The 27081-nt window shown below is 55.8% G+C and overlaps 1 protein-coding gene across 6 annotated transcripts in view; it reads right to left on the bottom strand.

Annotated features, from left to right (window-relative positions):
* SORCS2 (sortilin related VPS10 domain containing receptor 2) overlaps positions 1–27081 on the bottom strand; it is a 550766-nt gene that overhangs the window by 196010 nt on the left and 327675 nt on the right. For all 6 annotated transcript variants that reach the window (XM_030924965.1, XM_030924973.1, XM_030924972.1 and 3 more), the window contains exon 3: positions 14339–14438. In XM_030924965.1, coding sequence (XP_030780825.1) covers positions 14339–14438 — 100 coding nt within the window. The remainder of the gene's footprint in view (positions 1–14338; positions 14439–27081) is intronic.

The following is a 27081-nucleotide window of genomic DNA, read 5'->3' as shown; positions in this document are numbered from 1 at the left end:
GGCAGTGCTGAAGCCCTATGTCCCCATGTAGATGTGGCACCGTTCATGTGATAAACGCCTGGAGAAGTCCAGTTTTATGAGCCTGGGGATGAGTGGATTTGCAGTGCTGGGGTGGTGTTTCTCAGCACCAGAAAGCAGGGGCTGTTAGCAAAAGCAGGCAGCAGCTGCTGGAACTACCCTTGTCCCAACCAGGGCCTCCCTGGACCTGGGGATTCCCCATTGCAGAAATCACTTGGGAATTTAAGCTATTTTTACCAGGCAATGATCTTTCGGGCTTTGTAAGAGCCCCTACTGCACAAGGGATAAGAAGGTGATTTGTCACTATTTTCTAATATGTGTTTTTGCAGGGAAGAGGGATGAAAGTCTGGCTATGGCAAGCACAGCCTATCCGAGGGAGCTCCCTTAAATCCCACTTCTTGCTTAACAGGGAAGCTGCATGACTACAGTGTTGGAAAATGGAATGAGGCTACATGTGCTCTTGTGGGAAGCCCATGGCAGCGTCCCCACGAGGAGGCAGGGGCCCACCATCACTGGCTGCACCTGTGACCTTTGATGACCTCTGATGCCAGGTGTCATGGTCACCCTGCACATGTGGGTCCCTCAGTTGCTCTCAGGAACAAGATAATGAACCTGTTGCCTCGTCTCCCGCTTGAAGGACAGCACCGTGTATTATTTACTGTGGGCTGAGACAGCTGGGGATTCCTTGCTGTGATGGAACCCACATGCAATATTGAGGCAAAGATGGCAGGGAGGTGGGGGGTGGCGCAGAGGAGAAGAGGAGAGAGCCCACTCCCCCCGACCCGCAGCAGGCCTCCCTCTGGGCAGGCTGAGCTTTGCAACTGAGCAAGCGCCACCGGTGCCGGGGAAGGGGAGAAGAGGCAGGACCTGGAGGGAGGCCTTGCTGAATTGAGCCTTGGCACTGCTGGGTGACCTGGGCTTGGTCCCTGGATGCCTCTGAGCTGCTGCTGGAATGTGACCTCCCACCTCCCATGATAGAAGAAAGGTGGTCTGGACAAAGGGGGCTGCAATGGACTGAATGTTGTATTCCTCCTCAGTTCACAAGCTGAACCCCTGATCCCAAGGTGATAGGATTTGGAGGCGGGACCTTCAGGAGGAATTAGGTCCTGAGGGTGGAGCCCTCGTGATGAGATTAGTGCCCTTGTAAGAAGAGGCCAGAGAGCTGGCTAGCTCTCTTTCTGCTGCGTGAGGATAACGAGATGGCGGCCACCTGTAAACTAGGAAGACAGCCCTCACCAGCACCTGACCTTGCTGGAACCTTGATCTTGGACTTTCAAACCCCAGAGCTATGAGAAATAAATGTCTGTTGTTTAAGTCACCCAGTTTGGAGTGTTTTGTGAGAGCCATCTGAGCTGATGAGGCAGAGGGTGCACTCTGGTGTTCCCAGAAGACAGAGGCAGCAGAAGGCTTACTTTAGAAATCACAGAAAGGCAAGCAGGTGCCCACAAACACCAGGCTCTCCAGGGCCTGTGGGGTGAGATCAGAGTCTGCTGATGCAGCAGGGTGGGTCTGGGTTTGGGTCTCAGAGAGCCGTGGGTCTGAATCTCACTCACCACCCAGTCCCCTGCTGACTTGGGGTCCTGGATGGGTCCCTGAGCCTCCGCAAGACTGTTTCCTTGTCTCTAACATGGTGGTCACAGTCACTGTCCTGGGGGATGCTGCTTATGCCCGTGGGCAGGTCCCTGTCTCTCTTAGGTCCCTCCGCCACTCCCTCCAGCCCTGATGGATGACACAGGTGAAGAGCCATTGAGCTCAGCACCCAGCACATGGTGAGTCTCCATCAGGTGGGTCCCCAGAGCACTTGAGGAAGAGGCCTGGAGCTCCCCGACCGCTGTGTGTGTGCCCCTGAGCCTGGGGCCTTTGCACTTTCTATTTTTTGGCTCCAGTGTTTTGGTTCGGTTCTGCATGTTCTTCAGAAGAGGGAGGAACTCCAGAGTCCCTTCCTCTCTCTGTTTTATTAGTTCCAGGGGCAGGAGACCCAGGAGACTTGTTTTCTGAAAAGCTCGAGTTTTTTTTTTTTCTTTTCCCTCCTCTCCTACAATAATCTATTGACTTTAAGAGGGAATAATTTTCCATGCATTAGAGCTGAAGTTTCCAGAGTTCACTCTATTTCTGAAACAAAACTCTGTATACCGACAAGCCCAATTGAGCCATTTTTCTCCGGCACAGGCGATGCTGCCTGGCTATCAAGGGAAATGGAGAACATCGCTGATTGGAAGGGATGGCCCATTTAGCCCCAGCTCTGTTTCCTAGCCCTCCTCAGGGCTCCACACTCAGGCTTCTGTTCCCACCAGGCAGGGGCTCCCTCCCCTCACAGTAACAGCCCTCAGAGTAACCAGCCACATCCTGAGTGTTCAGTCATGGGGGAGACGTGGGGATGGCAAGGGACTTCCAGGAGCCCGGCTTTGTTCTGAGGGAGCTGTGGATGCTCAGGGCCTGCAAGGGCCCTGAACTAGCTCACCAGTAGCTAGGGGTCAATACCCCAGCTCCCTCTGTCTCTTGTTTTGTGCTGAGCTGACCAGAGAATTCAGGGTAGAACCAGGAAAGAGACCAGGGAGGCTGTCCCAGGCTGGAGGAAGCATCCCCTGAGAGCTCAGCCCTGGAATCTACAATGGCAGGGGGCCCATGCAGCTCTTCTCACTGCTGGCCTTGACCATGCACCAGCACCCATTTGGCCGCCCTGAGCCTGTGGGATATTGCCTCAGATGCCCCAGGCTGGTGAACGCTGCCTGTCCCATCCTGGAGCCTCCATGCTCCCACTAGGCTCTGCCACCTCTCCAGGGCTCCCCATCTCAGGAAACAGCATCCCCTTCACCCACAGCTAACACATCACCTAATCAACAAGGAATATCCTAACCCTGTCCCTGTCCACCAATTCATCATCTCTCACCTAGATATCACTTCACAGCTGTCAGCAGCAGCATAGATGGTCATGGGATAGATATTAGTTGAATGAATAAGTAAGTTGATGCATGATGAATGCACGAGTGGATGGATGGATGGATGGATGGATGGATGAAGGGATAGAGGGTGGGTGGGTGTGTGGGCGGGTGGATGGATGGCTATATGGGTGGGTTGGGTGGGTGGATGGATGAATGGATGGGTGGGTGGCTGGGTGGGTGGATGGATAAGTGGATAGATGAATGAATGAATTAGTGGGCTGATGAATGAATGAGTCAACAGTTGAATGGAGGGATGCTTTTGGATGGGTAACCCTCCCTGCCTCTCACTCTCCCTCACCCCATTTGTCTCTCAATTGCAGCAAGTGGACTTTCTTAAAACGCAAACCAACCAACCAGCACATCTGATTCCATCACCCCTGACATGGAAGCCTCTGGAGCTCTCTGTCATCCTGTGTCCTTCAGCCTGGTTTCCAAGGCCCTCCAAAACCTGGGCTGTCCACTGCCATGTGCTGGCCACTGACACGTGCTAGCCAGCCTGGCCCTCCTTGTCCATGTAGGCCACTCTCCCATCAAGAGGGCCATCTTCTCCCTCCTGCAAATGGCCTGGCCCTGTGGGTTACTGGGCCGGGTGAGGGTCTGAAGGGGCCTGGCATCTCCTGCTTTCATCCCTCCTAAGAGGGAAGAGGAAGCGTGGGTGGAGCGTGGGAGGCAGTGCTGTGCTCACAGGCCGGAAGCTGGATCCCCGCCCACTCACCCTGAGCAGATCACTCCACTCAGCCCCTGTGAGCCTTGTTCTCCCCATATGCAAAACTGGGCAACCACAGTGCTGATCATTGCTCTGAGGATCACGTGAGACAAAGTGCCTTCAAACAGCGGAAATGTGTCCTCTTAAAATTCAGGAGACTATGAGTTCAAAATGAAGGTGTCAGCAGTGCTTCCCTACGGCTCTGGGAGAGAATCCATTCCAGGCTTTCCTTTTAGCTTTCAGTGTTGTGGGCTCCCAGGCGCCCCCGCCCTGCAGCTCCCTCACTCCCCTCTGCCTCTGTCATCCTGGCCCTCTCCTCTCCCCCGTATGTCTTCATGTCACCTGCCCTCTGTCTTGTCTGTCTCTGAGTCTCCTCTCCTTTTCTTATAAAAATACCAGTCATGTTGGAAATGACCTCATCTTACCTCGATTACAGCTGCAAAGACCCTATTCCCAAAGAAGGACACACTGGCAGGGATGAGGAGTTAGGACACGAACATATCTTTTTGAGGGGCACAATTCAGCCCAAAGCACTGAGTGCAGCCCCAGGAGCAGGGCTGTCACAACAATTGACAATCACTAATTGTTTAAGAGAGGGCAGACAGGGCAAAGACCCCCCCCAACCCCCGCCCATGAGGGGTGAGGAGGAGGGGCTTCCAATGGGTCCTTTGGTCTGGACGAAGCAGGAAAAGCTCCTTCTCTCTGGAGCTCTCCTGGTCTTGGAGCTCTGCTGGGCAATTGCCTTGCCTTCACCCCTGTTACAAAAGGGGAATGGGGCCAAAAAGTGGGGAGCTGGCAGGGGGTCCTGCACATGGCTGGGGAGCCAGAAGCACCCAAGGTGTGCCCATTGGTGAGCTGCCTTGCTGCTGGCCACGCTTGGACCTTCAAGCTGGAGTCCTGGAATCAAAACAGCTGACTCCAGCTTTCCTGTTGGTTTCTAACTGCGTTTTTCTTTGGTGTAGCTGCACCATCATGTCCACAAGCCCCGTGTGCTGCATATTTAAGGCCGAAACTAGGGGGCTCCGTGCGGAGGTGCTGACCCTGCACACTCTCCCCACCTCCCAGCCTAGCTGTGTGTCTGGTCTGCAACATGATGCTTAAAAGGTGGTCTTTCAGCCATGTCCACAGATGCTTCTGATGTCCACTCCTCAAGAAAAAGGGCAAACAACTTGAGGGAGAGGCCTGGCTGGCTGGGCACCCCCCAACAAGACCCTGGCCACCGCTGCGAGCCACTGCCCATGAGCAAGCCTGGCTCAGGGCTCCCGAGTGATCGCCCCTCCTGAGGAGGCTAGGGATGCCCCTCCCCTGATGGCCAGTCTTGCCCGGAGACCATCATCAGAGAATGATCACAATTTGCAAATGTTTGCATGGCCATTCAGAGCACCGGGAATCCTCTCTGGCAGCCCAAATCACTAGCAGAAAGGAAAGTTAGCAATGCTGCCCCTGCGGGTGGCTGCCCCAGGCTGTGCCCAGGTCCTGGGGTCCCATGAGGCACCCTGAGCTTGAGCACCGTGGAGGAGACTCTGTACGAGGGTGCACACTGGTGCCCACACCCCTACGCCACCACAGGCCACAGATGCACGCATGGCAGCCCTGCAGCAGCCCAGACCCAGGTATGGCACCCTTTGACTCCCCTCCTGAAGCATAATGCCATTCTCACCCTCATTTCCCATCACAGGGAGATCCTAAAGGATGGGTTGGCTTTCAGGAGTGTCAGTCCATGGTCATGGCAGATGGCAGGTCCAGGAGAAGACACAGAAGGGATAGTTTGGTCCTGTCTGAGACCCAGCTGTGTGCCTGGCATTGTACCCTCACGCCTCCCACACTGGCTCTGACCTGAGTGCAGTCTCATGGGTGGGGCACTGGCCGGTTCCCTTGGCCACTTTACAACACTGATTGCCAGGGCCAGGCCTATGCTGCTGAGTCAGGCCTCCTCCCATTTAATAGTCCACATGACCGTATGATTTGGGTAATGTTCATCCCCACTTCACACCTGGGGTGCAGAGGTCGGAGGGCCAGGAAATGGGAAACCTGGGGTTGAGTCTCCATAAAGCCTGTTCTCCCCACTCTGTCCCCCTGCCCTCCCTCATGACTCACTCTTCATCAGATGTGTGGGCCGGGGAGCGGGTGACGCTGGCCAGACCCTCAGTAGGAAGAACTGCACAGCAGGACGCAGTGCAGCGCGAAAGCATCTTGGCACCATGGGACCATGCAGCCTGGCTTCTGCTGCTCAGAAGGCCTTAAGGTCAAAGCCGTGAAGTGCAAGGGCAGATTCTGGGGCTTCCCAAGCTCCTGCACACAGAGTGGGGGTCCCACAAAGCACAGGCAGTGGCAAAGCAGCCACAGGGTGCTGCCATCCCCTGCTGGGCACAGTACATGACTCACAGGGGTTCCGAGCCACAGAAGGCTGGGGTCCTATGTCCACGGGACCCGGGCTAATCTCGGCTGCCTCTGAGCACCACCATGCACAGCTCAGGTCCAGAAGGAGAGGAAAGAAAACCCTGGCCAGTGTAAGAGGTCAGCAGTTGGCAGGAAGGAGAGGCAGGGGCAGGGAGGGGAAGGGGCAGGGAGGGGCAGGGCCCTCACAGCAGGGAGAGGGTGGGGCCTTCACAGCAGAAAGGTGGCTGAGGGGCCTCCTTAACAAGAGGCGCGGGGCCTCCACAACAGGGAGGGGCGGGGCCACCACAGCAGGGAGGGGCCTCCACAGCAGAAAGGGGGCGGGGCCTTGCACTGCGAAGGCGTTTGTAGGGCTGAAGGCAGGGGTTCGGAGTGGAGGGAAGAGAGTGAGACAGAAAGCGTGAGAGACAAAGAGAAGGAAGAAGAGAAGGAGGGAGGGGAAGCCGTTAGAGCCCAGTGTGGTGGGGAAGCAAGCGGCCACCCTACACATGGGTGGGAGAGAGACCCACAGACAAAGAGCAGAACAAAGTACTGGACTTCTGTGTTCTCGCAGGCACTCAAAGAGTCCACAGGAAGCGGACATGGGCACAGCCTCAAGAGGAGCCTGGGACTCAGCTCGGCCTGAATGGCACAGTCCCATGAAGCTGGGGCCTGGAGAGCAGGCAGTACCACCACTCTGTGTTCCTGTTGAGGACTCTGAGGTCCAGAGAACTTGGGAACCTGTATTAGGGGATCCACAGCTCCAGAGCCTGTGCCCCATCCCTCAGGTTTCCCCCTGGGGGCAGGGCCCTGTGCCCAAAGCACAGGTTTTTGGTGTCTGTACAGAGCTGCTGGAAGGCTTTGGGGGGTGGTGACAGGGCAGCACTGATAGAGGCCCTTAGACCTGGGGCACATCATGACTCGACAGCCCGCCTGCCATGGGGCCTGGAGGAAGCAACTTGGCCTCTCTGGGCCTCAATTTCTTTCCCCTGTGCGATGGCCCATGAGCATCCTTACCCTGCAGGGCTGCTGTAGGGATTAGAGACCACGGCTGATCTTTCATAAAAGCCCTTCAGGACACAGGGCCATTCTTTATCATGACCACACCGCCTCTGCCAAGTGGAAGTTTTCGCTTTCTGCAACACTTTGAGCTTCTTAAAAACAAAATTTTCACTTGATTCATTGCTCAATCCTGAGTGCTTGGCACGTGGCAACAGTTCCCCCACGAAGACACGGGCGAGTGAGCGGAATGAGGGAAGAGGTGAACTCATGGGGATTTTGTCCTAACCCTGTGCTTCTCATATCTGGGATCAAGGGCCCGGGTGATATGGTGCATGGGCCAGGGTGCCCCAGGACTTGGCCTTCTCCCAGATCACCAGCTTGACATAAAGATTTTTTTGGTGAAAATGTGTGTGTGTGATTTTAATATTCAAGCCAACACTGATATATAATGGAGTAAGATGCAAATTCACATAAATTTTTCATATAAAACACGATGCTTGGAAGAAATTCCATGCCTGGGCCAGCTCCTCTGGGCTGTGCCTTCACACTTCCCTGTGCCACAGGGTTCCTGGGGCCAAGTCGGAAGGAAACGTGCTGTTGGCCCAAAGCTGATGTGAGCATTGTAGGGAATGTGTGGGGTCTTCAGGACCCCCAGGGTCTTGGGTCCGGCCATGACAATAGTAGGATGCCTGGCCAGGAGCAGCAAGGCCGGGGAGTGCTGATTCTACTGCAGGTGAGAAAAAAATAAAAGGGAATTCATTTCCTAAGACAGGTTGCAAAGTGGTCTCCAAGAAGCTATAAAGTGCTGCTCCGCCTGTAATTGTTGCTAAATGGACTCCTAATAGTATTCACATCTTCCTGCAAAACCTATCCGTTATCCAATAACAGAGAGGTGGACCTGGCACGGCACACACTCATGCAACTGCTCCTGTAAACAAAGTGGGCTTTTCCCAATCAGAATCACCGGGTCAATCCTCTATTGGCTAAAGGCTGACTTTGCCCCCTTTTCTTCCTTTTGAGACAGTGTCTTACTTTGTCACCCAAGCTGGAGTGTAGTGGCAGGATCATAGATCACAGCAGCCTCAACCTCTTGGGCTCAATCCATCTTCCCACCTCAGCCTCCTGAGTAGCTGGGACCATACATGCCAGGCCTGGCTATTTTTAATTTTTATTTTTTTTATGTTGTCCAGGCTGGTCTCAAACTCCTGGGCTCAAGCGATGCTCCAGCCTCTGCTCCCAAAGTGCTGGGATCACAGGTGTGAGACACTGCATCTGGCCACCCTTTATCTCATTCTTTCTAAAAACATGCAGCAGGGAGATTCAGTTTCTTAGGGCCCCACCAGACCCTCAGAGGCTCTAGAAGGTTAGAGCTGTTTGTCCAGTTCACCTTTGCTCCCCAGTGCCCAGCAAGGGATCCAGTGCATAGTAGATACCTAATCTGTATCTGCTTTCTGTAAGACTGGACAAAGGGGAGGGCTCTCTCTAGCACCAAGCACACAGCCCAGCACCTAGTAGGGCCTCAGCCCCATATCTGTTGAATGGGTGGGTGTGAGTGCTGGGAGGGGCTTAGAGACCCCGTTCAAGCTGCCCTCTCACCACGGAGATGGCCAGGGCACGGGCATCCCCTTCCATGGCTGCTCCTCTTCCCAGAGGATCGCCCCAGGAGGAGACCAGGAGAGGCTAGGATAGTGGAGCTAGAAGGGGGGTTGGACAGCCTTCAGTTAAGCCGCCTCATCTAAGGGACGGAGAAATGGAGGCCCAGAGAGGAAATGGGATCTGTCCAGAGTTACACAGTTCAGCAGCCCTCAGACTGCGCCCGGTGTGCAGTAAGGAGCTGCTGATTTCTAGCCTCTAGCCAAGTGGGCCAGGCTGTGCTCGCACAGACACAGCAAGCCCCACCAGCTCTCTAGAACTTAGCTGCAAGGGTGCCTGGGGAGCCCGGAGCATGACAAGGGGTACCGTAGGGGTTGGCAGACCTGGGTTCAAACACCATGTGTCAGTGATTGTTTTTGTTCTGTCTACTGGCTGGGTGACCTCGGACGACTCTTCGAGCTTCCCTGAGCCTCCATTTTCTGCTTTGGGTAATGGAAGTGAACAAATCGTGACCCTGAGGGGGGCCCTGCCCCCGCCCACACATCTGAGTATGGGGACATCTGCTTCCAGCCGAAAGTCTGATACACCAAAAATGATCACCGAGGGGGTAGCAGAAGGGATCAAGAAACTCCGAGTGGGTAAGTTTCATACAATGATAAAGGCCATTTTTGCTTCATATTACATTGAAATATCTTTCCCAGACACGCCCCAGCCCAGCCCATCACATCCTTCTCTCCTGAGTTCCGTTTGAGCCCCAGGGGCTGTGCATGGCTGAGGAGTAGGGAGGAATCACGCCTGGCCTCTGCCCCAGTCATGGGCTGCTCTTGTTCCTCAGGACCACCATGCAGGTGTCTGAAGACCAGCCCTGTACCCCCTGAGTCTCTTCTTCTGCTTTAACCAGCTTCTCTGGCTTGCCCCACTCCTTACTTGACATGTAAGGTCAAATTCGTTTTATGTGGAATCGTAACTGTGACTTTTCTGCCTCTAAATGCATTTAAAACCAAATCAGCCTGAGTTCCCACTTGTTGCAAGACCACTATCAAACTGTGTGCCAGGCTTGATTCTAGGTACTGTATATGCATTAACCCAAGTAATCCTTATTCACCATCACGACCCCACTTTACAGACAAGGAACTGAGGCGCAGGCAGATTAGGAACTTGCCTACAGTTTGTACCACTAGAGAAGGAGCAGCAGAGCCTGCTGCCTGGAGCTCAGGCCCTCTGCTGCCCTCGGCCTCTGAGTCCACATGCTCTCTGGCCCCCCCCCGACCTCTGTCCCCAGCCCCACTTAGCACGTGGCCCATCCCACCTCTGCAGACAGGAGCCAATGTTTCATTCTCCCAAGGCAGAAGCACGCTGCCAGGAGCATCACAGGGAAACACATGCCTCCCTGTTAGTTAGATAACAAATTGCTGCCCTGGTTCCCATCACTGATAATTAATGTGTTCTCTAAACGCAGAGGTGTGGGCAGGCCATGCCAAAAGCAAGCAGCCTGGCCCAGGCCCAGGGGAACCAGGCGGGTGCAGATAAGCAGGGCCAGGGCAATGACCCCGTGCCTGGCACAGCCACCCGGATGCCTCTGCTCCACGGCCACGTCTGGTCCCTCCAATAGACACAGCCTACCGGGGCCACACGTGTGAGGCTCTGTCACCCTGCAGCCAGTTCCTAACCTAAAGTCTCAGATGGCTGGCCAGGAGGGCCTCAGTGTTTCCCTCTAAGGATAACAGTGGGTCACACGACTAACTCGTGGGGCCTTCCCTTGGGCCAGGCCCTGATCTGAGCACTTGACAAGGAGCACCTCATTACTTCCATCAGCCTTACAGTGTAGACACTGCTACTATCCCCATTTCGCCAATGAGGAAGCCCGGAACAAGGTGGTTAACACTTGCTCAAGGTCTCAGAGCGAGTAGGCTGCAGGGCCAGACTCAGATCCAGGCAGAGGCCCCTATGCCCCAGCCGGAAAAGCCAGGGGGTTGGCCTCAGGCTAGCCTCTCATCCCATTCCCCTGCCACTCCCCGGTGCCCCGCATCCACCGCACTCTTGGCCCCGCACCGTTACTGCCCTGCCTGCCTCTGAGACAGCAGTTCCTGCAGCATCAGGGGCTCTGGAAGCAACAAGTTCAGATTCACCAAGGCCCTTGGTGGGGCTCCCAGTGCCTCCAACCTAGGGGATCATGGCCTTCCAAAGAGAGGGTCAGTTTTGTCCTGTGGTGAGGAGGTAGGTGGGGAGAGGTGAGAACAGTCCCAAACCGGGGCATCCAGAAGCCTAGCCCTGTCTGCACCTGTGACTTTGCTCCTGCCACCTGGGGCCCAACAGGAATCAGGATCAGTGTATCAGCAGGAGGAGGAGGGCCCACGGGAGGCCAGTTCCATCTGGGGGGCTGTGGGGTGGGCAGAACAATGTGGGTGAGGGGAGAGCAGGAGCCCCGGCCTCCTCTTCAAAACAGTGGCTGTATCAGCCTCCTGTGGCTGCTGCAACAAATCACCACACACTCCGTAGCTTGAAGCAACAGAAATTCATTCTCTTCTGGCCATGGAGGGCACAAAGCTAAAGGCAAGGTGTTGGCAGGGCTGGTTCCTCCAGAGGCTCCGGTGGCAAGTCCATTTCCTGGGCTTTTCCAACTTCTTTCCAGAGGCGCCTGCTTTCCTTGGTTTGTAGCCCCATCCAGGCCCTGCCCCAGCCTCTGCTCCATCTCCCAGCTCCCCCTGCAGCCCTAGCCCTCCTGCCACCCTCCACAAGGACCCTGTGATGACACTGAGCTGAGCCCATCCAGACAACCCAGGAGAACCTTCCCATCACAACATCCTCCACTTAATCCCATTTGCAAAGTCCCTTTTGCCATAGAAGGTGACATTCACAGGCTGCAGGGGTCAGGACTGGGACATCGTTGGGGGCTTCTCTTCAGCTGACAGCAAATGGCAATTTTGAGTAAGGCTCTGCCAGGCGCTCACCTGTCAAGCCCACCCTTGATCACTGTCCCCTTTACAGGTAAGACATCTGCAGCTCCCTGATGGGGGGCACCTGGCAGAGCTGAACTGAGTACGGGGAATCCCCAGTGCTGGCACCGTCCTCTACACCACCCTGCAAATGCAGTGTCTGCACCCAGGCAAACCCGATGCGGCTACAGCATCTGCTGTTTGTGACACTCATTCACTCATTCATTCATACCATCCCTTTAAAGTCAGCTGAGCCTCTGTGCTGGGTGCCAGGCAGCCAACAGACCCAATCCTGTACCCGCAGTGATATTTCTAGGCTAAACGTCCAAACTGTCCTGGCTCTGAAATCCAGCCTGTGCCCAGGGACTCAAATAACCTGTCTCAGGGCTTGTCTGCTTTCAAGACTGCAGATGCCTCCCCAGTGCCGCCTGCAGAGGAAGTTCTGCTGAGTACCCCAAATCGGAGCCCCAGCCTTTGGCCTGCGCAGAAGGTCTGGTGCCACCTAGAAACCCCTCTGCTGACCCCATGCACATTCTATGTATCATCTCATAGGTCCTCCCACCCACCCGCTTTACAGGTCAGGAAACTGAGGCTCAGCGGAGGCCATGGCCACGTCCCCAGGTTGCTCCGTGCGGAAGACGCTCTATCTGACCTCGTGATGTCTGGCCCAGTCTCCATGTGACACCTTCCCTGACCTCAGGGCCTCAGAGTCTGTCTTGGTTCCGTTACTGCCCCTGTTGCTTTGCTCTTCACATTTTCAAACATAGACGCGGGCTGTGGGGCTGACCCTAGAGATACCATCACATCCCAGACACCTGTGGACTCTCCTAGCTGGTGACCAGATGGACAGGAGCAGAGTGTCCCCTGCATGGAGTGGAGAAGGGTAGCCGTTGGAAGACCACCAGGACTGGATTGGATGGATGGACAGGAACTCAAGCCTGGGCCAAGAGGTGGGGGGGCATGGCCTCCTCCATTGCCAGCTGGAATCCGGGGTCGGTGTGGACCCTCACCTGGGTCAGTGCCAGCCCCAAGCCACTCGTCTTTGCCTCAAATTTGAATGACAGCAATCCCAGGAAGAAGGGGTGACGGCCGGGCCAGAAGGCAGAGTGTCTGCCTCTGCTCCCATAGGGCTTGGGTTTTCCAGCAGGTGCAGGCCTCACCGCTGCCAAGCCTGGACAATGCCCTCCACCCTCAGCTTTGGGCTCCGGGAAGCTGGGTTCAAATCCGGCCCCCTGCCCCACCAGGTGTGAGACTGAGCAAATCCCACCTCTTGTCCAATGTCCTGCCCTGGAAAGGGGGAGAATGATGCCTCCCTCTTTGGGCCACTGTGGGATGGAAAGAGATCAGGTGTGTGAATCCCCAGGGCTGGGGCCAGGAAAAAGCAAGGGCTGGCTCAGGTCAAACCACCCCTCTTCCCTACATGCCAAGACATGGCCTTCCAGCAGGTGCCTCTCGTGTCCCCAGGGTCAGGTCTCCCTTGCCTCCCCTCTGCAACCCTCCCCACCTCTGCATTCCAAGTCTGTCCAACTGGAAGCTCCTACAGCAGAAATCAAGAAGAGAAAACAAAACAAAACAAAACCAGCAAAGCAACCTGCTTTAGGAAGAGGGAGGACATCCCATGAATAAACATGGCTGAGACCACCGAGACGGCCCCATCAAGGCTGCAAACATCTCAGGCCCCCTGTTCCATGGACTGCTGCTGCCAGGCCTGTGGTCTCAGCAGAAGCTGCCAAGCTCCAGTGCGCCCAGCTCCTCTGAGTCCCTGTGAACCTGCCACCAGCACAACCATCAAAACACTCCAGCACCCTTGGAATCATCACCATCCCACATGACTCCCTTTCTGAATGTTCTGTTGATTTACGGACGTTCTCACAGACTCCAAGCTGCTCAGATCTCTCCTTCAAAGTCACCATTAGAGCTGAGCACAGGGGCCTATGTGCCCACTTCATGCCGAGCACCATGCAGGAGCTCTGGGTGCCAGATCCTAGAGCTCACGATTCCCTGCACGAGATGTGGGTGACATCCCATTTGATGAAACTGAGGCACAGAGAGGGGAGCTGGGATGCAAACACTGGTCTGAGTCCCTTTCTGTGACCGTGAACTGCTTTGCTGAATGGAGTCAGATTCGCAGGACGGCCTTGCCCTGGTGCCTCTGCCGACCTCGATCTGGGCTCGGGGTGGGCCAGGACACAGACACATGTTTGCAGGAGGGGTCTTCTCACGGAACCCACGGTGGGTAGCCTCGGAAAGACCCCTCTCTCCTATTGTACAGCCAGCCAGAGAACAAAGTCAGGAAGCTCCCCCGGACCAAGGAAACAGCGAGGAGAGCTCAGGTGGAAATCACAGCCTAATCAAAACCAGATCAACAACCAGCTTCCGAAGAACGGGCCTGCTCAGCACTGCCTTCCGAGGGCTCCCAACCCAAGAAAGCTGCTTCTCTCTCTGCTTCCGGACCCACAGCTCCTCCCTGCTGTGCCCTGATGGATGTGTGCCACCCCCCAACCGGGGGGAAGACAGATGTGCCCCAGGTATGCAGGCGGTGCCTTCGTCCAAAGCCTGGCCTCTGGCTTAAAGCACAGAATGGTGTCAGGTGGCACTGGGAAGGGTGGTAGCAAGAGCCAGGAGGGAAACATCTCACGCTCTGGCCTGGTCCAAAGTAGGAGACAGCAGGCAGGGCAGCAGCTTCCTTGCTCTGCAGAGTGAGTGGCACAAGGCGAGAGCCAGAGCTGCAGCCGGAGCGGTGGCCACCCCCGGACAGCACCTACCTTCCTCTTGTTGGTCGGGCAGATGTAGAAGTTGTCAATGACGGTGGTGACACCAGGCTGGAGGGTGAGCTTGGTGTAGGACGTCCCGAAATCCGATGACCTGGGGGAAAAGGGGGACAGCCATCAGCCACGTGCCCTCCAGGTGCGGCCTTCATCAGCCCACACGGTGTCCAGCCCCTGCCCTGTGCCCGTGTGGGCAGAGCACCCCAGACACCTTGAGTGCAGTCCTGGGCACTCTGCCTGGGGGCAGTGCATCCCGACAAGGCAGGAGAGGAGACCAGGCTCTCTCAGGAACACTGAGGACTCACGCAGGTGTGGAGCTTAGGTCCAGAGCTAGGATCCAAAGTCAGGTCCTTTTGGCTCCAAATCCCAGCCAGTCATTCCTCCCCAGTGTTTCCTATGTGCTGGGCAGCTCTAGGTTACGGTATGCATCTCACAGCGGACCAGAGGAGCCTCCAAAGGGATAGTTCTCTGCCTGAAATCACTTAGTTAATAAGTGGCTGACTCAGGATTTGACACTGGCCCGTCTGATTTCAGGCCAATGGCTGTGCTGAGGCATTCCTGTGGCCTGTCTGCTTGCCTCTTTCCCTCTCTGGACTCTGAGCTCCTCCAGGGAGCCCCATCCTCTATCCTGACCACCACCTGCAGCACAGGATGTTAGGGGACCCCACGCAGGTACCAGAGCTCGGGCAGCTGCTGGAAATCAGACCCAAAGCACTGTGCCCACCCTGGAGTGGCATCTTCTGGGCTCATGCTGGGAGACAAGGCTGTCCACTCAGTACCTCCCTGGGCAAGGCCCTCCTGGCCAAGTGAGAATCTGAGAGTACACTGAGCTTTAAAGCGCCTTGGCTCCCCAGCAAGGAGAGGGAGATAAGGCACAAAGGCAACTTCATATCTGTTGTTCGGAAGCCGTCCATGCATCAGGACATGGAATTAATTCTCCATTGAAGATTAAGTACCAGAGACCCTGAAACCAACACCTCTTATCATCACCTGTTTAATACACTGGGATTGCAGAATACGCCCTGACTCTACTGGAGAGGATCAGAGAGGTGCTCGGGGAAGCATTTCCCATCTCACCCCTGCTCTATTGAAGCAGATTCCAGACACAGACCCATGGTGGGGAGAGGAACACGGGTGGAGCGCACGACCCTGGGGCTCCTGTCGTGGGTAGCATGCCTTGCAGGGCCTCCCCATGTCCGATCACTGCCGAGATATGCTGCGGGGAGCTGAGCTCGGGGGACTGGGGGCAACTCCTCAGCTTGGGCGAGGAGGCCTTGGGCTGGAACCACGCTTCAGTGCTCCTGCCTCAGATCCCAGCAATTGGCTCCGAGCCCCGCCTGCGCTGATGTGTGTGGCCTGACTGCGAGGCCAGTGCTTCTCAGACTCACCCAGTTTGTCCCTTGGGGGCCGAGGGTACAGGCCTGGAGCTGCTTTAGCATAAAGGCCCCACCCACTGGGAGCTATTTCATGCCCTTCTATAACACATCCTTGGTGGTTTCTCCATGGAGACATTTCCTACATCTTCAAGTGAACCTGAGGCTCCAGAAAAGTGGACTGTTTGTCATCTCTGGGCATGCTGGCCATGTGGCCACAGGTCCCCAGAATGTGTGTCCCTCACAGGCCTCAGGGTCACAAGGTTCCTCCTAGGCCAGGACAAAGAGCAGACCCCCAACCCCCAGCCCTCTAACTCCCAGGGGCCAGCCCCTCCCCAGGATGGCAAGGGGCCTCAGGACCCATCTGGCCTCTGTCTGTCCCTGGCCTCCCCAGGGAGGACCAGGCTGGAGCGAACAAAGAAGCCCAGTGGAGGTGTAATTAGGACGCACTTACTCTCAAACATCAGAGAATTGATTTTCTTTGGGAAGGACGCAGAGAGAGGCCCATTAGCAGAGGATCGATCTGATCCAGAGACCCAGAAAATTCCAGGGCCCTTGCAGAAACAAATGGTTGTGTTTACAAGCCTGACACAGGGGGAGCCTCCCCTTCCTTCCCCACCCTGCTGAGCCATCTCTAAGACCTGCCTATCGATCCTGCTTCCCAAATACCTCTCAATCCTCTCTTCCCTTCACTCCCGGCACTGCTCATCTTAGCGCAGCATCCAGCAGGCCTCAGTCCTGCTCCCCGCCCTGGGCCAGAAGAGCCTGCTCACACCTGCAAACTCCAGAGCTCCTGCCAGGTGTGGCCTGCAGCAAAGAGTCCATGAGCAAAGCCCCTGCTGTGTAGGAAGGGGCTCTTCTAGGAGGGGAGACGGAGGGAGGCAGATGGACAATAAGGAAAGAAGCAAAAATATGACAGCATCAAATGCGACGAGGGTGGGAAGAAGAATCAACAGTGTGGGGGTGCAGGCAGATGGTGAGGGAGGGGCGGTGGGGTCGCTGGTTTGCAGGCAAGAAAGGTAGAAAGGCTCCTTGGACAAGGTGATGTTTGCGCAGAACCCGGAAGGAAGGAGAGAGGTTGTGCCTGGCTGGGGAAAGGCATTTGGACAGGCTTGAGTAGTGTTCCCCCATTCCTGTGCACCTGGAACCCACGAGTGTGGCCTAATTTGGAAACAGCGTCTCTGCAGATGCAGTTAGTTAAGATGAGGTCGTGCTGGATGAGGGTGGGCCCTGAGTCCTGTATGACTGGCGTTATAAGAATTTGGAAATTGGGACACAGATACACACACAGAGAAGGACGTGCGCAGACGGAGGCAGAGAGTGGGGTGATGCGGCCGCTGGTCAAGGGTACCAAGGACCCGGGCAGCCATGCTGGGACGAGAGGCAGACAGCAGAGGCTCCCTCAGAGCCTCCGAAAAAAACACTCTCAGACTTCTGACCTCCAGGACCCCGAGAGAAAGGTCACCACGGTCGTACTTTGTGATGGCAGCTGTGTTCCAGGTACAAGGGTCCTGAGGACAGGGAAGGCGGGTCCATTTAAAGCACGATTCCCGCCGGGCGCCGTGCCTTCTGCCTGTAATCCCAGCACTTTGGGAGGCCGAGGCATGAGGTCAGGAGTTCGAGACCAGACTGGCCAACATGGTGAAACCCCCGTCTCTACTAAAAATACAAAAATTGGCTGGGTGAGGTGGCAGGTGCCTGTAATCCCAGGTACTCAGGAGACTGAGGCACGAGAATCTCTTGAACCCAGGAGGTGCAGGTTGCAGTGAGCTGAGATCGCAGCACTGCACTCCAGCCTGGGTGACAGAGCAAGATTCCATCTGAAAAATAAAAATAAAAGAAAAAACCTACCAGCTGCCAGTGCCTAGGAAGCCCCTGCAGGCAATGCAAACCCAATTCCTCAGATATCCACGACTCCCAAGTCCAACTCCTGCAGATACGAGGAACGTCAATTCACCCACTCACCCATTCATTCCCTCTATTTGTTTTTTTTGTTTGTTTGTTTTGAGACGGAGTCTCGCTCTGTCGCCCAGGCTGGAGTGCAGTTGCCAGATCTCAGCTCACTGCAAGCTCCGCCTCCTGGGTTTACGCCATTCTCCTGCCTCAGCCTACCGAGTAGCTGGGATTACAGGCGCCCGCCACCTCGCCCGGCTAGTTTTTTGTATTTTTTAGTAGAGACAGGGTTTCACCGTGTTAGCCAGGATGGTCTCGATCTCCTGACCTCGTGATCCGCCCGTCTCGGCCTCCCAAAGTGCTGGGATTACAGGCTTGAGCCACAGCGCCCGGCCCATTCCCTCTATTTGTTTAACGTTTTATGCTTCAAGGCCCATACTACGGGCCTAGGAATCCAGATTCACCCCCTCATTCGATCTTCCATATGATGTGTGCATATTGAGTTCCTGCTGTGTGTCCCATCACTACACTGAGGCTGGAATCCACGGGCAGCATGGGCACTGTCTCCTGCTCTCATAGGGGTGACAGGCTGGCTGGTGTTGTAGGGGGAGAGAGAGAGAGAGCGAGAGCACAAGCAGACAGACCCTGCAGCCAGGAGCAGCGATGCTAACAGGTACATCCAGAGAGTCCTGGGAGACATTAAGGGGGAGATCAAACTGAGGGGGTCCGGGTGCCATCCTCAGCCCCCCAGGCTGCCCCCACTGCCAGGTCTAATCCATCACTGACCGGCTGAATTTTCCTCCTAAAGCTTTTAAATTCTGTCCCTACATCTCCCTGCCCACCTTAGTCCAGGTCCCCTTCCTCTTCCGTCTGTGCACAAGGAGCACCTGGCATGAGGGCCCCAGGCTCAGCGGAGGGGGTGCAAACACCGGCAGGCTGACTTCACCTGGGGAGGCCTGTGAGATTCCCATGGCTGCTTGTAACAAAGGCCCACAGACTCAGTGGCTTAAAACAAGCCACATTCATTATCTACAGTTCTGGAGGGCAGGAGTCTGCAGGGGGTCTATATAGGGCTAATCAAGGTGTGGGCACCTCCTGGAAGCTCCAGGGTAGAACCCATGCCCTGCCTCTCCTGCCTGCTATCGACCTCCTGCAGTCCTCGCCCCGAGGCCCGTCACTCCACTCTGCTTCCCGTCACAGCCTCCCGTCACAGCACTGACTACCACAGTCTCACGTCCCTCTGGCTCCCTACTTGTGATTACAGAGACCCCATGAGGATAATGCAGGATAATCCCAAGATCCTTCATTTAATCCATCTGCAAAGTCCCCTTTGCCATGTAAGGTAGCATAGTCACAGTTTCCGGGGATTAGGACGCGGACGTCTGTGGGAGGCGTTGCTCTGCTGACCACAAGTGGGCATTTGAGCCGGGTCCAAGGTATGTGTAGGAGCTGGTTCGGGAGCAGTGTCCCCTCGTGAGCTGTGAAGACCACAGGGCGGCTGGAGGTGGGTGGGGTGGGCAGTCCCCAGGGGCACAGAGAGGGCTGGACCCGCATTGTCGGGCAGCACCACTGACCCGCAGGCTGCCTAGCACTAGAAATATGGTGAATTCTTTTGAGTGGAGATGCCCTGGGACTGTGAAATGTAAACTGATTTCAAAGACTTAGCATTAAAAAGAATGTAAAATATTTCATTATAATGTTTATATTGATTACATGTTGACATAATCTTTTGGATATATGGAGTTAATTAAAAGCTGTGATTAACATTAATTTCACCTATTCTTTATTTTAACCCACAGGTTTTATTTCTTAAAGCAGTTTTAGATTCACAGCAAATGGAGGAGAAATGAGAGAGTTCCCGTACACCTTCTGCCCCCACCGTCAGCGCCCCAGCTGGAGAGACTCGCTGGTACAATCGGTGAGCCGCCCTGACACGTGGTTGCCACCAGAGTGCAGAGTTCAGGTCAGGGCCAGCCCTGGGGCTCCTGCACTCTATGGGTCTGGGCACCTGTAGGATGACAGGGCCCCTACACTGTGGTATCATACAGAGCAGCGTCACTGCCCCAAGAATCCTCTGTTCTTCGCCGATTCATCCCCCCGCCCACTGCCTCCTGGCAACCACCTGATCCTTTTACCATCGCCATAGTTATGCCTTTTCCAGAAGGTGACCACTTGGAATCCTGCAGTTCACAGCCTTCTCATGTGGTTCCTTGCACTTAGTGATATGCACTTAAGGTCCTTCCACGCTTTTCCATGTCACCTGTTTCCCTTCACTTTTTAGCGTGGTCACTAGAACATTTAGAAAGACCCCCCATGGCTCCAATTATATTCCTAAGGGACACGCCGGTCTGGACAACATGCCAAGGTGGTGGGTGTCTTCGGAAGGTATGGGGCTCTGCAGTGGACGGGCACAGGACCCCTGGAAAACACGGTCCCAGCAGATGAGCAAGTGACCATGTGGAATCTGGCTGAATGGTGCCTGGGTCGTGGCCCATGCGAGGCAGGGCTCATCATTACTGCTGTTTGGGAAGAGTGCTGCAGCTGCAGGTGGGGACAGGTGACTGAGGAGGGGACAGGTGACTGCAAGGGACAGGTGACTAAGGAGAGGACAGGTGACTGCGGGAGGGGACAGGTGACTGCAAAAGGGGACAGGTGACTGCAAAAGGGGACAGGTGACTGAGGCGGAGACAGATGACTGCAGGAGAGGACAGGTGACTGAGGTGGGGACAAGTGACTGCAGGAGGGGACAGGTGACTGAGGTGGGGACAGGTGGGTGAGGTGGGGACAGGTGACTGAGGTGGGGACAGGTGAGGTGGGGACAGGTGACTGAGGAGGAGACAGGTGACTGTAGGAGGGGACAGGTGACTAAGGAGGAAACAGGTGACTGAGGAGGGGACAGGTGACTGAGGTAGGGACAGGTGACCGAGGGGACAGGTGAGTGAGAAGGGGACAGGTGACTGCAGGAGGGGATAGGTGACTGTAGGGACGAATGACTGAGGTGGGGACAGGTGACTGCAGGTGAGGACAGGTGAGTAAGGAGGTGGAGGAGTGAGAGGAAGGATAGGGTGTAAGCCCAGGAAGTGGAGTTGGCATGACTTGGGGCTGCCCAAGGTGTCAGGCTGAAGGAGGGGACACCAGGTGACATGGAAGATGGGGTGACACTGCTCAGGTGCCATGCTGCTTGGAGGAAAGTGGAGGGCTGGGCTGGGAGTCAGGATGGCCCCCGGGTGCAGCACGGTTGGGGGGTCTGGGCTCATGTCCACCCACTGCTGCTCCCTGGGCAGCCCACTATGGATGTTAGCATTAGTTTTCTTCCTTGAGGCATCAGAGGATTGGAATCAGCCATCTCCGGGGTCCCCATCGACAAAAAAGGCTGTGACCACACACCCTTAACCTGCACGTACCCCGCAAGTGTCCCTGTTATCCGGCCTCCGAGAGCCCCTTTCGAGAGACCCGAAAGGGATCCGTTCTCCCCGGAAGCCTCTTGCCCTGACTGCATTTTCCTGGTGGGCAACTCAAGAGTCTCTCTCTCACTGCATTATTTCCTCTGAGCATCTGCTTCTCAGATAAGTAAGTGTAGCCATGATGATATCTAATGATGAAGATTTATTGCAAGGAACAAAGCTGGAGAACGCCCAGCGGGCTTGCCCGGCCTTTGCCTCTCCCTGCAGCTGTGTCAGAAAAAAGGAGGACCCGAATTAAGCTCCTGCTCTCTGGAACATGCCAGGTTTCTGTTGCAGACCAGGGGTGCTCCGGGGACAGGATCCTCAATGATGGATGGCCTTGTCTCTCTACAAGTGAGCACGTTTCGCTCTGCAGTGCACTCACCAAGCTTGGACTCTCGGAAGAGTTCAGACTCTTGGATCGTGGTTAGAAAACCTGAAACTGGCTGGCGAGCAGTGGCGGCAGGGTGGGGAGGGGGACCGCCCGACTCCATCAGACAGCTCAGGGTGTTGGGAAGGCCAGACCAGTGGGAAGAGAGATGCGGTTAGGAGGTGCTGCTGCACCCCACTTCCTGGGGAAAGAACAGGGGCGGCGGTGCTGCTTGTCTGGCCAGTATTCTAAACTCTAAACATCATTCCTTCAAAGAATGTGAAAAAAAAGAAAACCCACACCAGCGTGTTGACCTCTTGCTATGTGTTTTCAATGTTGTGCAAGAAACAAGACTCAACCAGACAATGCAGTTCTAGTGGTGTGCTGGGGAGGGCAGGGCCAGGGCGTGAGTTGAGGTGATGGGCTAGGGTCCCAGGCTGTGTGCAAATACCACAATCTAGGTGGCTTGTCCTCTCACAGTTCTGGAAGTCAGAGGTGCAAAGTCAAGGTGCTGGCAGGGCCCCGAGCTCCCTCTGGAGGCTCCTGAGGAGGATCCTCCTGCCTCTTCCAGCTGCTGAGGGCTCCAGGCGTCCCTTGGATTGAGGCTGCATTGCGCCACTCTCTATCTCAATTTCACGTTAGGTGTAGGGCCCACCCTAAAGCCAGGCTGATTTCACCTCTATCCTTAGCTAATTACATCTGCGAAGGCCCTGGGTCCAATAGAGTCACACCTGAAGTTCCTGGTGGACACAGATTTTGGGGGCGACTCTATTCATCCCTCTATGGGTAGTTGCACTGACTGTCTATTCTACATGAGGAAGACTCTGCGTTAGCACCTCACCTGCCTACTTCATTAAATCTCCCTGCATCCCCGGGGGAGCTCCTGGTTTTCAATAAAGAAATGGAGACAGGCAGCACGTCACCCCCAGGAAGAGTCTGAGGCCAGTGGGAAGCCCCAAGGGCCCAAGGAGGGAGGGGTCTCTGGCTGGGGCCACCGGAGGGCCTGGTAGGATTTAAGTGTATGGCTTCGAGGAACACGGTGCAGCGGTGAGGGGCCCGTGTGACCCCCAGTGATGGGCTGAGTGTCTGCAGGGCGCCGGGCTCAGTGCTGGGTGCTGGACGCAGCTAGGGGTCGCGAGTCCAACCACATAACAGCGGCCTGTGGGCAGGGGACACTGAGGGCTGGTCAGCAGGGACAGCGTGATGGAGGCTCTGGCCCACTCAGTTGCTGCTCCAGCTCATGGTGGACTAAGCAGAGGGAGGGAAGGGGTGCTGCCAGCACCCCACATCAGACAGCTGGGCCTGTCTCTTAGCAGACTGCCAGAGCACAGAAACCTCACATCAACTCCAAACCCAATACTACCCCCTCCTGAAGCCCACGCAGATCTCCCGGCCAGAGTGGGGAGGCAAGACTCTACTGGCCAGGCACACAGCTGGCACTCAATAAATGCTTGCTGGATTCCTTTGGTGGTGCTCTGGGTGCCAGACTTAAAGGCGGTGTGACCTCATGTGAACAGGTTTCCCTCCCTAGGCCACAGTTTCCCACTGAACATATGGGAACTGGATTTGAGTATTTGAGTCTAAGCACTAGCACTGCTACTTGTGAATTGAATTCCTGTACATCTTCCTTAGCGCTCCCAGTGGCTCCTGAGCCTGTCCTTCTGAGGAAGAATGCCCCCTAGAATCTCTGGACGGTGTCAGAATCCCTGGGAGAGCCCAGCCTGTCTGGAAGGAAGGAAGGGAGGAGGCAGACAGAGGAGGGAAATGGGAAGAGGAAGGAAAGGGGAGAGAAAGGGAGGAAGGAGTGAGGAGGGAGGGAAGAGGGAGGGAGGGAAAAAGAAGGAAGAGGGGGAGGAAGGAGAGGAAAGGAAGGAAGGAGGGAAAAAAGGAGAAGGGGAAGGATGGGGAAGAGGGAGGAAGGAAGAGGGAGGAAGAAAGAGGGGAGAAAGGGAGGGAAAAGGGAGGAGGAGGGAGAGAGGAGTGAGGAGGGGGAGGAGCGAGAAAGGGGGAGAAAAGGGAGGAGGAGGGAGGGAGGGAAGAGCCGAGGAGGGCAGGACAGACACGGGGAGGGAAAAAGAAGCAGGGAAGGCCCCGGCGGGGGAGCGTTAACGGAGGAGGAAGGGGGGAGGAGAAAGGGTGGGAGGAGGAGGGAGGAGGAAGGAAAAAAGGGAAAAGGCGGTGATTAGACCACAGTGCTCACTGAGTACCTCTCCTCTCTGTGCCTGGTGCCGTCCCCCAGGGGACCTCCCCAGCATTCAGTAGCTGCACCATCACCAAGTTCTTTAACTGCACCCAGCAACTCAGGAGGTGATCGTTCCAGCCTATATTTATTCCAATTAAAAATAAAAAAACAGAGTCTAAAAACGGGCAAATAGAAACATGGAAGGCAAGCGCCGTTGGAAAACTGCTGTCTGCAAATCGGCTGCTTCATTGCCGAGTGTTTGTACATACTCACTCTTAAAAAATGATTTAATGAAGCCATTTTCCTCCCCTATAATTACTCCATTGGCGGGGACATATGTGCAGTGCCCACCCCTCCTCCTCTGGGTGAGAAGCCCCTGCTTGCCCCACTCCCATTTGAGAACCCGGAAGCCACAAGCAGGTGTGAAAGGCAGCACCTGCAAGCTCTGGCCTTGGGCAAGGCTTACACCTTTCTGAGACTTAGGTTTTTTATCTGAACAAAGGGTTCATGAAGCGGACCTCCTGTGCCTGTCCTGAGGATTCCAGAGGTGTGTGTAGGACACGCACAAAGTAGGAATGGAGTGGTGGTCAGGTGGCACTGCCTGTGTCACTGTGCCACTTAACGGAAGCTGGTGTGCTCCGGCTTGTCCCCTGCTTACGGCGCGGACCACCCCTTGTTTGAAGGCGCAGTCGCTGTGGACATATGTGTCCCTAACAGTCACGAGGCTTGCATTTGGCAGCTGCAAGGGCCCTTGAGTGGACCCCAGAACCCCTCTCGAGGGCACGTGTATGCACACCTGCACTTTATATATGGGGAAACTGAGGCCCAGTAGGAAAGGGACTTGCCCAAAGGGAGCCCTAGACGGGAACCTCAGTCTCAGCAGAGGCGATGGGTGCTGCAGATGTGTTTTCCCAGTGGAAATCATTCTGAGCTTCAGTCACGTTCCAGGTCAGGCTCAGTCTGCGCTGTGAGATGAGAAGACACACAGGCTGCTGTGGCACCCAGGACCTGATGGCTCCACAGAACCCACAAAGAGGAGGCTTTGATCTGCTACCCAGACTTTCTAACAAACCCTCCCAGGATCAGAGAGGAAGAGGGAACTAAGGTGACACAGGGCAATTGTGGGGCAGTGAAGTCATTCAAGAAACTTCCAGAAGGCACTCTAGATTCTGAGTGTGAAAGGGGGCATCAGGCGCCAGCGAGGTGGGTGAACAGAGGGAAAGGAAATGCAACCTGGTCCTGGAGGGGTTGCCAAGTTTCGGGGGCAAGGAGACCCTGCCAGGCGAGTCACCCAAATACGCGGCAGTGAAGGCAGCAGCATGTGAACCCACGACCCACAGAGATACGGGGAGAGAGCAGGATGCCCTTCGGCATGAAAGCTGTGTGGGGAGGAGTTAACGAGATTGGTGCCCACCATGCTTTGGACACCAGCAGAGGACAGAGTGAAGGGAACCTCACCGAGACCTCACAATCCCGTCAGAACAGGAGAACACCTTCCCATTTCACTGACCAGGAAACTGAGTCCCCAGGAACATTAAGTAACTGGCCCAAGATTATAGCAACATCAGAAAACTCAGTGTTGGCTCATGCGGTGGCTCCAAGCTTGTCTTCTCTGAGCTTCCCAGGCTGTCCCCTGGTCTGTGCACCGTGTCCCAGAGGGGTTGGTGTGGCATGGCACCTGCCCTGCATGTCCTGGGCACCTCTGACATTCTCCAACGCCAGCAGCTGGACCTTGACTGCAGCCCGACCCAGTGCAAGAGCCACGTCATTTCACCTGTGAGTTACCTGTGGGCTTAGGGCATCTCCTTAACTCCACCTCACCCCCAGACTGGCAGTGTGCCCTGTGGGTGGAGAGGCTGGCGGCAGCAGAGGCAGCTGATTTTCTGTGTCTGAACCCACAGGGGCAGCATCCCCATGCCACCCCCAGTGCCTGTGCCCACCTCTCTGCATCCACGCCCTGAGCCACATCTCCCGGCCAGCCCTTCCACACGTGGGTTCAGCTGCCTGCCACGGCTTGCTGGTATTCTGAGCTCATTGGTACTGGAGGCTGTGACACTCACTAGCAGATCGTTCCAGAATGAAGCTGGGCCGGGCCTAATCCCAGAGGACCCCTCCTCCACTGTCAGTGCCCCTGCCTGCAGTTTTTACTGACACCTTAGGGATGGAAATGGGGGCACGACCTCGAATATGACCTACGGAAAACCAGCGCACACCTCCTCACTTTGCTCCTGGCCAGCTGTGTCTCGTTGACTGCATGAGAATCAGTCCTTTTCAGTGAATCCCTCGCTGTCTGTAAACTCCTGTGGTAACTGAACCCCTCCAGTGCCAGAGTTCCTTTCCAGACCTCTCCCAAGCACCGATGCAGTGCCAGGCTGAGTCCAGACCAGGTGTGCACATGACTGGGCAGGGAACTTCTGTAGCCAGCGGTGCCAGTGCAACTGTACAAGCAGCTCAAACTGGGAAGTAAGTCCACACCGATCAGCCAACAGCGCCACCCCACCGCCCCCGAGGGCCCTCATCGCCAGGGCCCTCCTCCTCCAGGCTGCCCCCTGTACCTCCTCAGGGACCAGCACTGAAGGGGGTAAGCCTGGCAGAGCAGGAGCCCCAGGGCCTAACTCCAGGCTGCCCCAGCTCCTTTATGAGTGACTGATGTTCCCTGCCCTGCTGCTGAACAGGGGAGCCCAGGATCCTGTGGGGCTGAGAGTAGGCACAGAGGCCACTGAAACGCAGCTGCTGGTCTTGCATGGCAGGAGCCCCCACATGCACCCTCTGGGAGGCCCGGCCAAGGAGCTGCAGGAGCTGAGGGGGAAGGAGGGGCAGAGTGGGTCAGACCAAGAGGTGTGGGTGCTGCAGGGAACTCCCCTGAGATCCACCAGTGCTGGCTAAGGAAGCAGGTTGCTCCACGCCAGCAGCAATGAAGGGGTGAAGACAGAAGTTCTAAAAAGGCAATGAGCAGCCAAGTTTCACAGGCACAGAGAGCAGTGCTGGAAGGCGAAAATGGCAGGCACAGCTTCACTGTGGCCGCCACGTGCCGGGTCTCTTCCAGACACTGGCTGGGTTGCTTCCTTAATCCCCACTCCAGGTTCTTCCTGTGTAGACAGGGAGACTGAGGCTCATGACGTGAAGTCACTCGTCCGGGGTCAGAAAGGACGAAGCGAGACTCTATTTGACTCGAGTTCCAAATTGTGCATCTGCTATGGGCTTCTAGCTCTGTGGGAGGGAAGTGGCACTGTGGTTCTGGCTGGTTTTATGTCTGGAGGTCTTTTTTTTTTTTTTTTTTTTTGAGATGGAGTCTCGCTCTGTTGCCCAGGCTATAGTGCAGTGGTGTGATCTTGGCTCTGCAAGCTCTGCCTCCCGGGTTCACACCATTCTCCCACCTCAGCCTGCCGAGTAGCTGCCCGCCACCATGCCTGGCTAATTTTTTGTATTTTTAGTAGAGATGGCGTTTCACCGTGGTCTCGATCTCCTGACCTCATGAT

This window comes from Rhinopithecus roxellana, chromosome 2 (genome assembly GCF_007565055.1).
Source record: "Rhinopithecus roxellana isolate Shanxi Qingling chromosome 2, ASM756505v1, whole genome shotgun sequence".
NCBI classification, from domain to species: domain Eukaryota; kingdom Metazoa; phylum Chordata; class Mammalia; order Primates; family Cercopithecidae; genus Rhinopithecus; species Rhinopithecus roxellana.
This window is presented reverse-complemented; position numbering and strand designations above follow the sequence as displayed.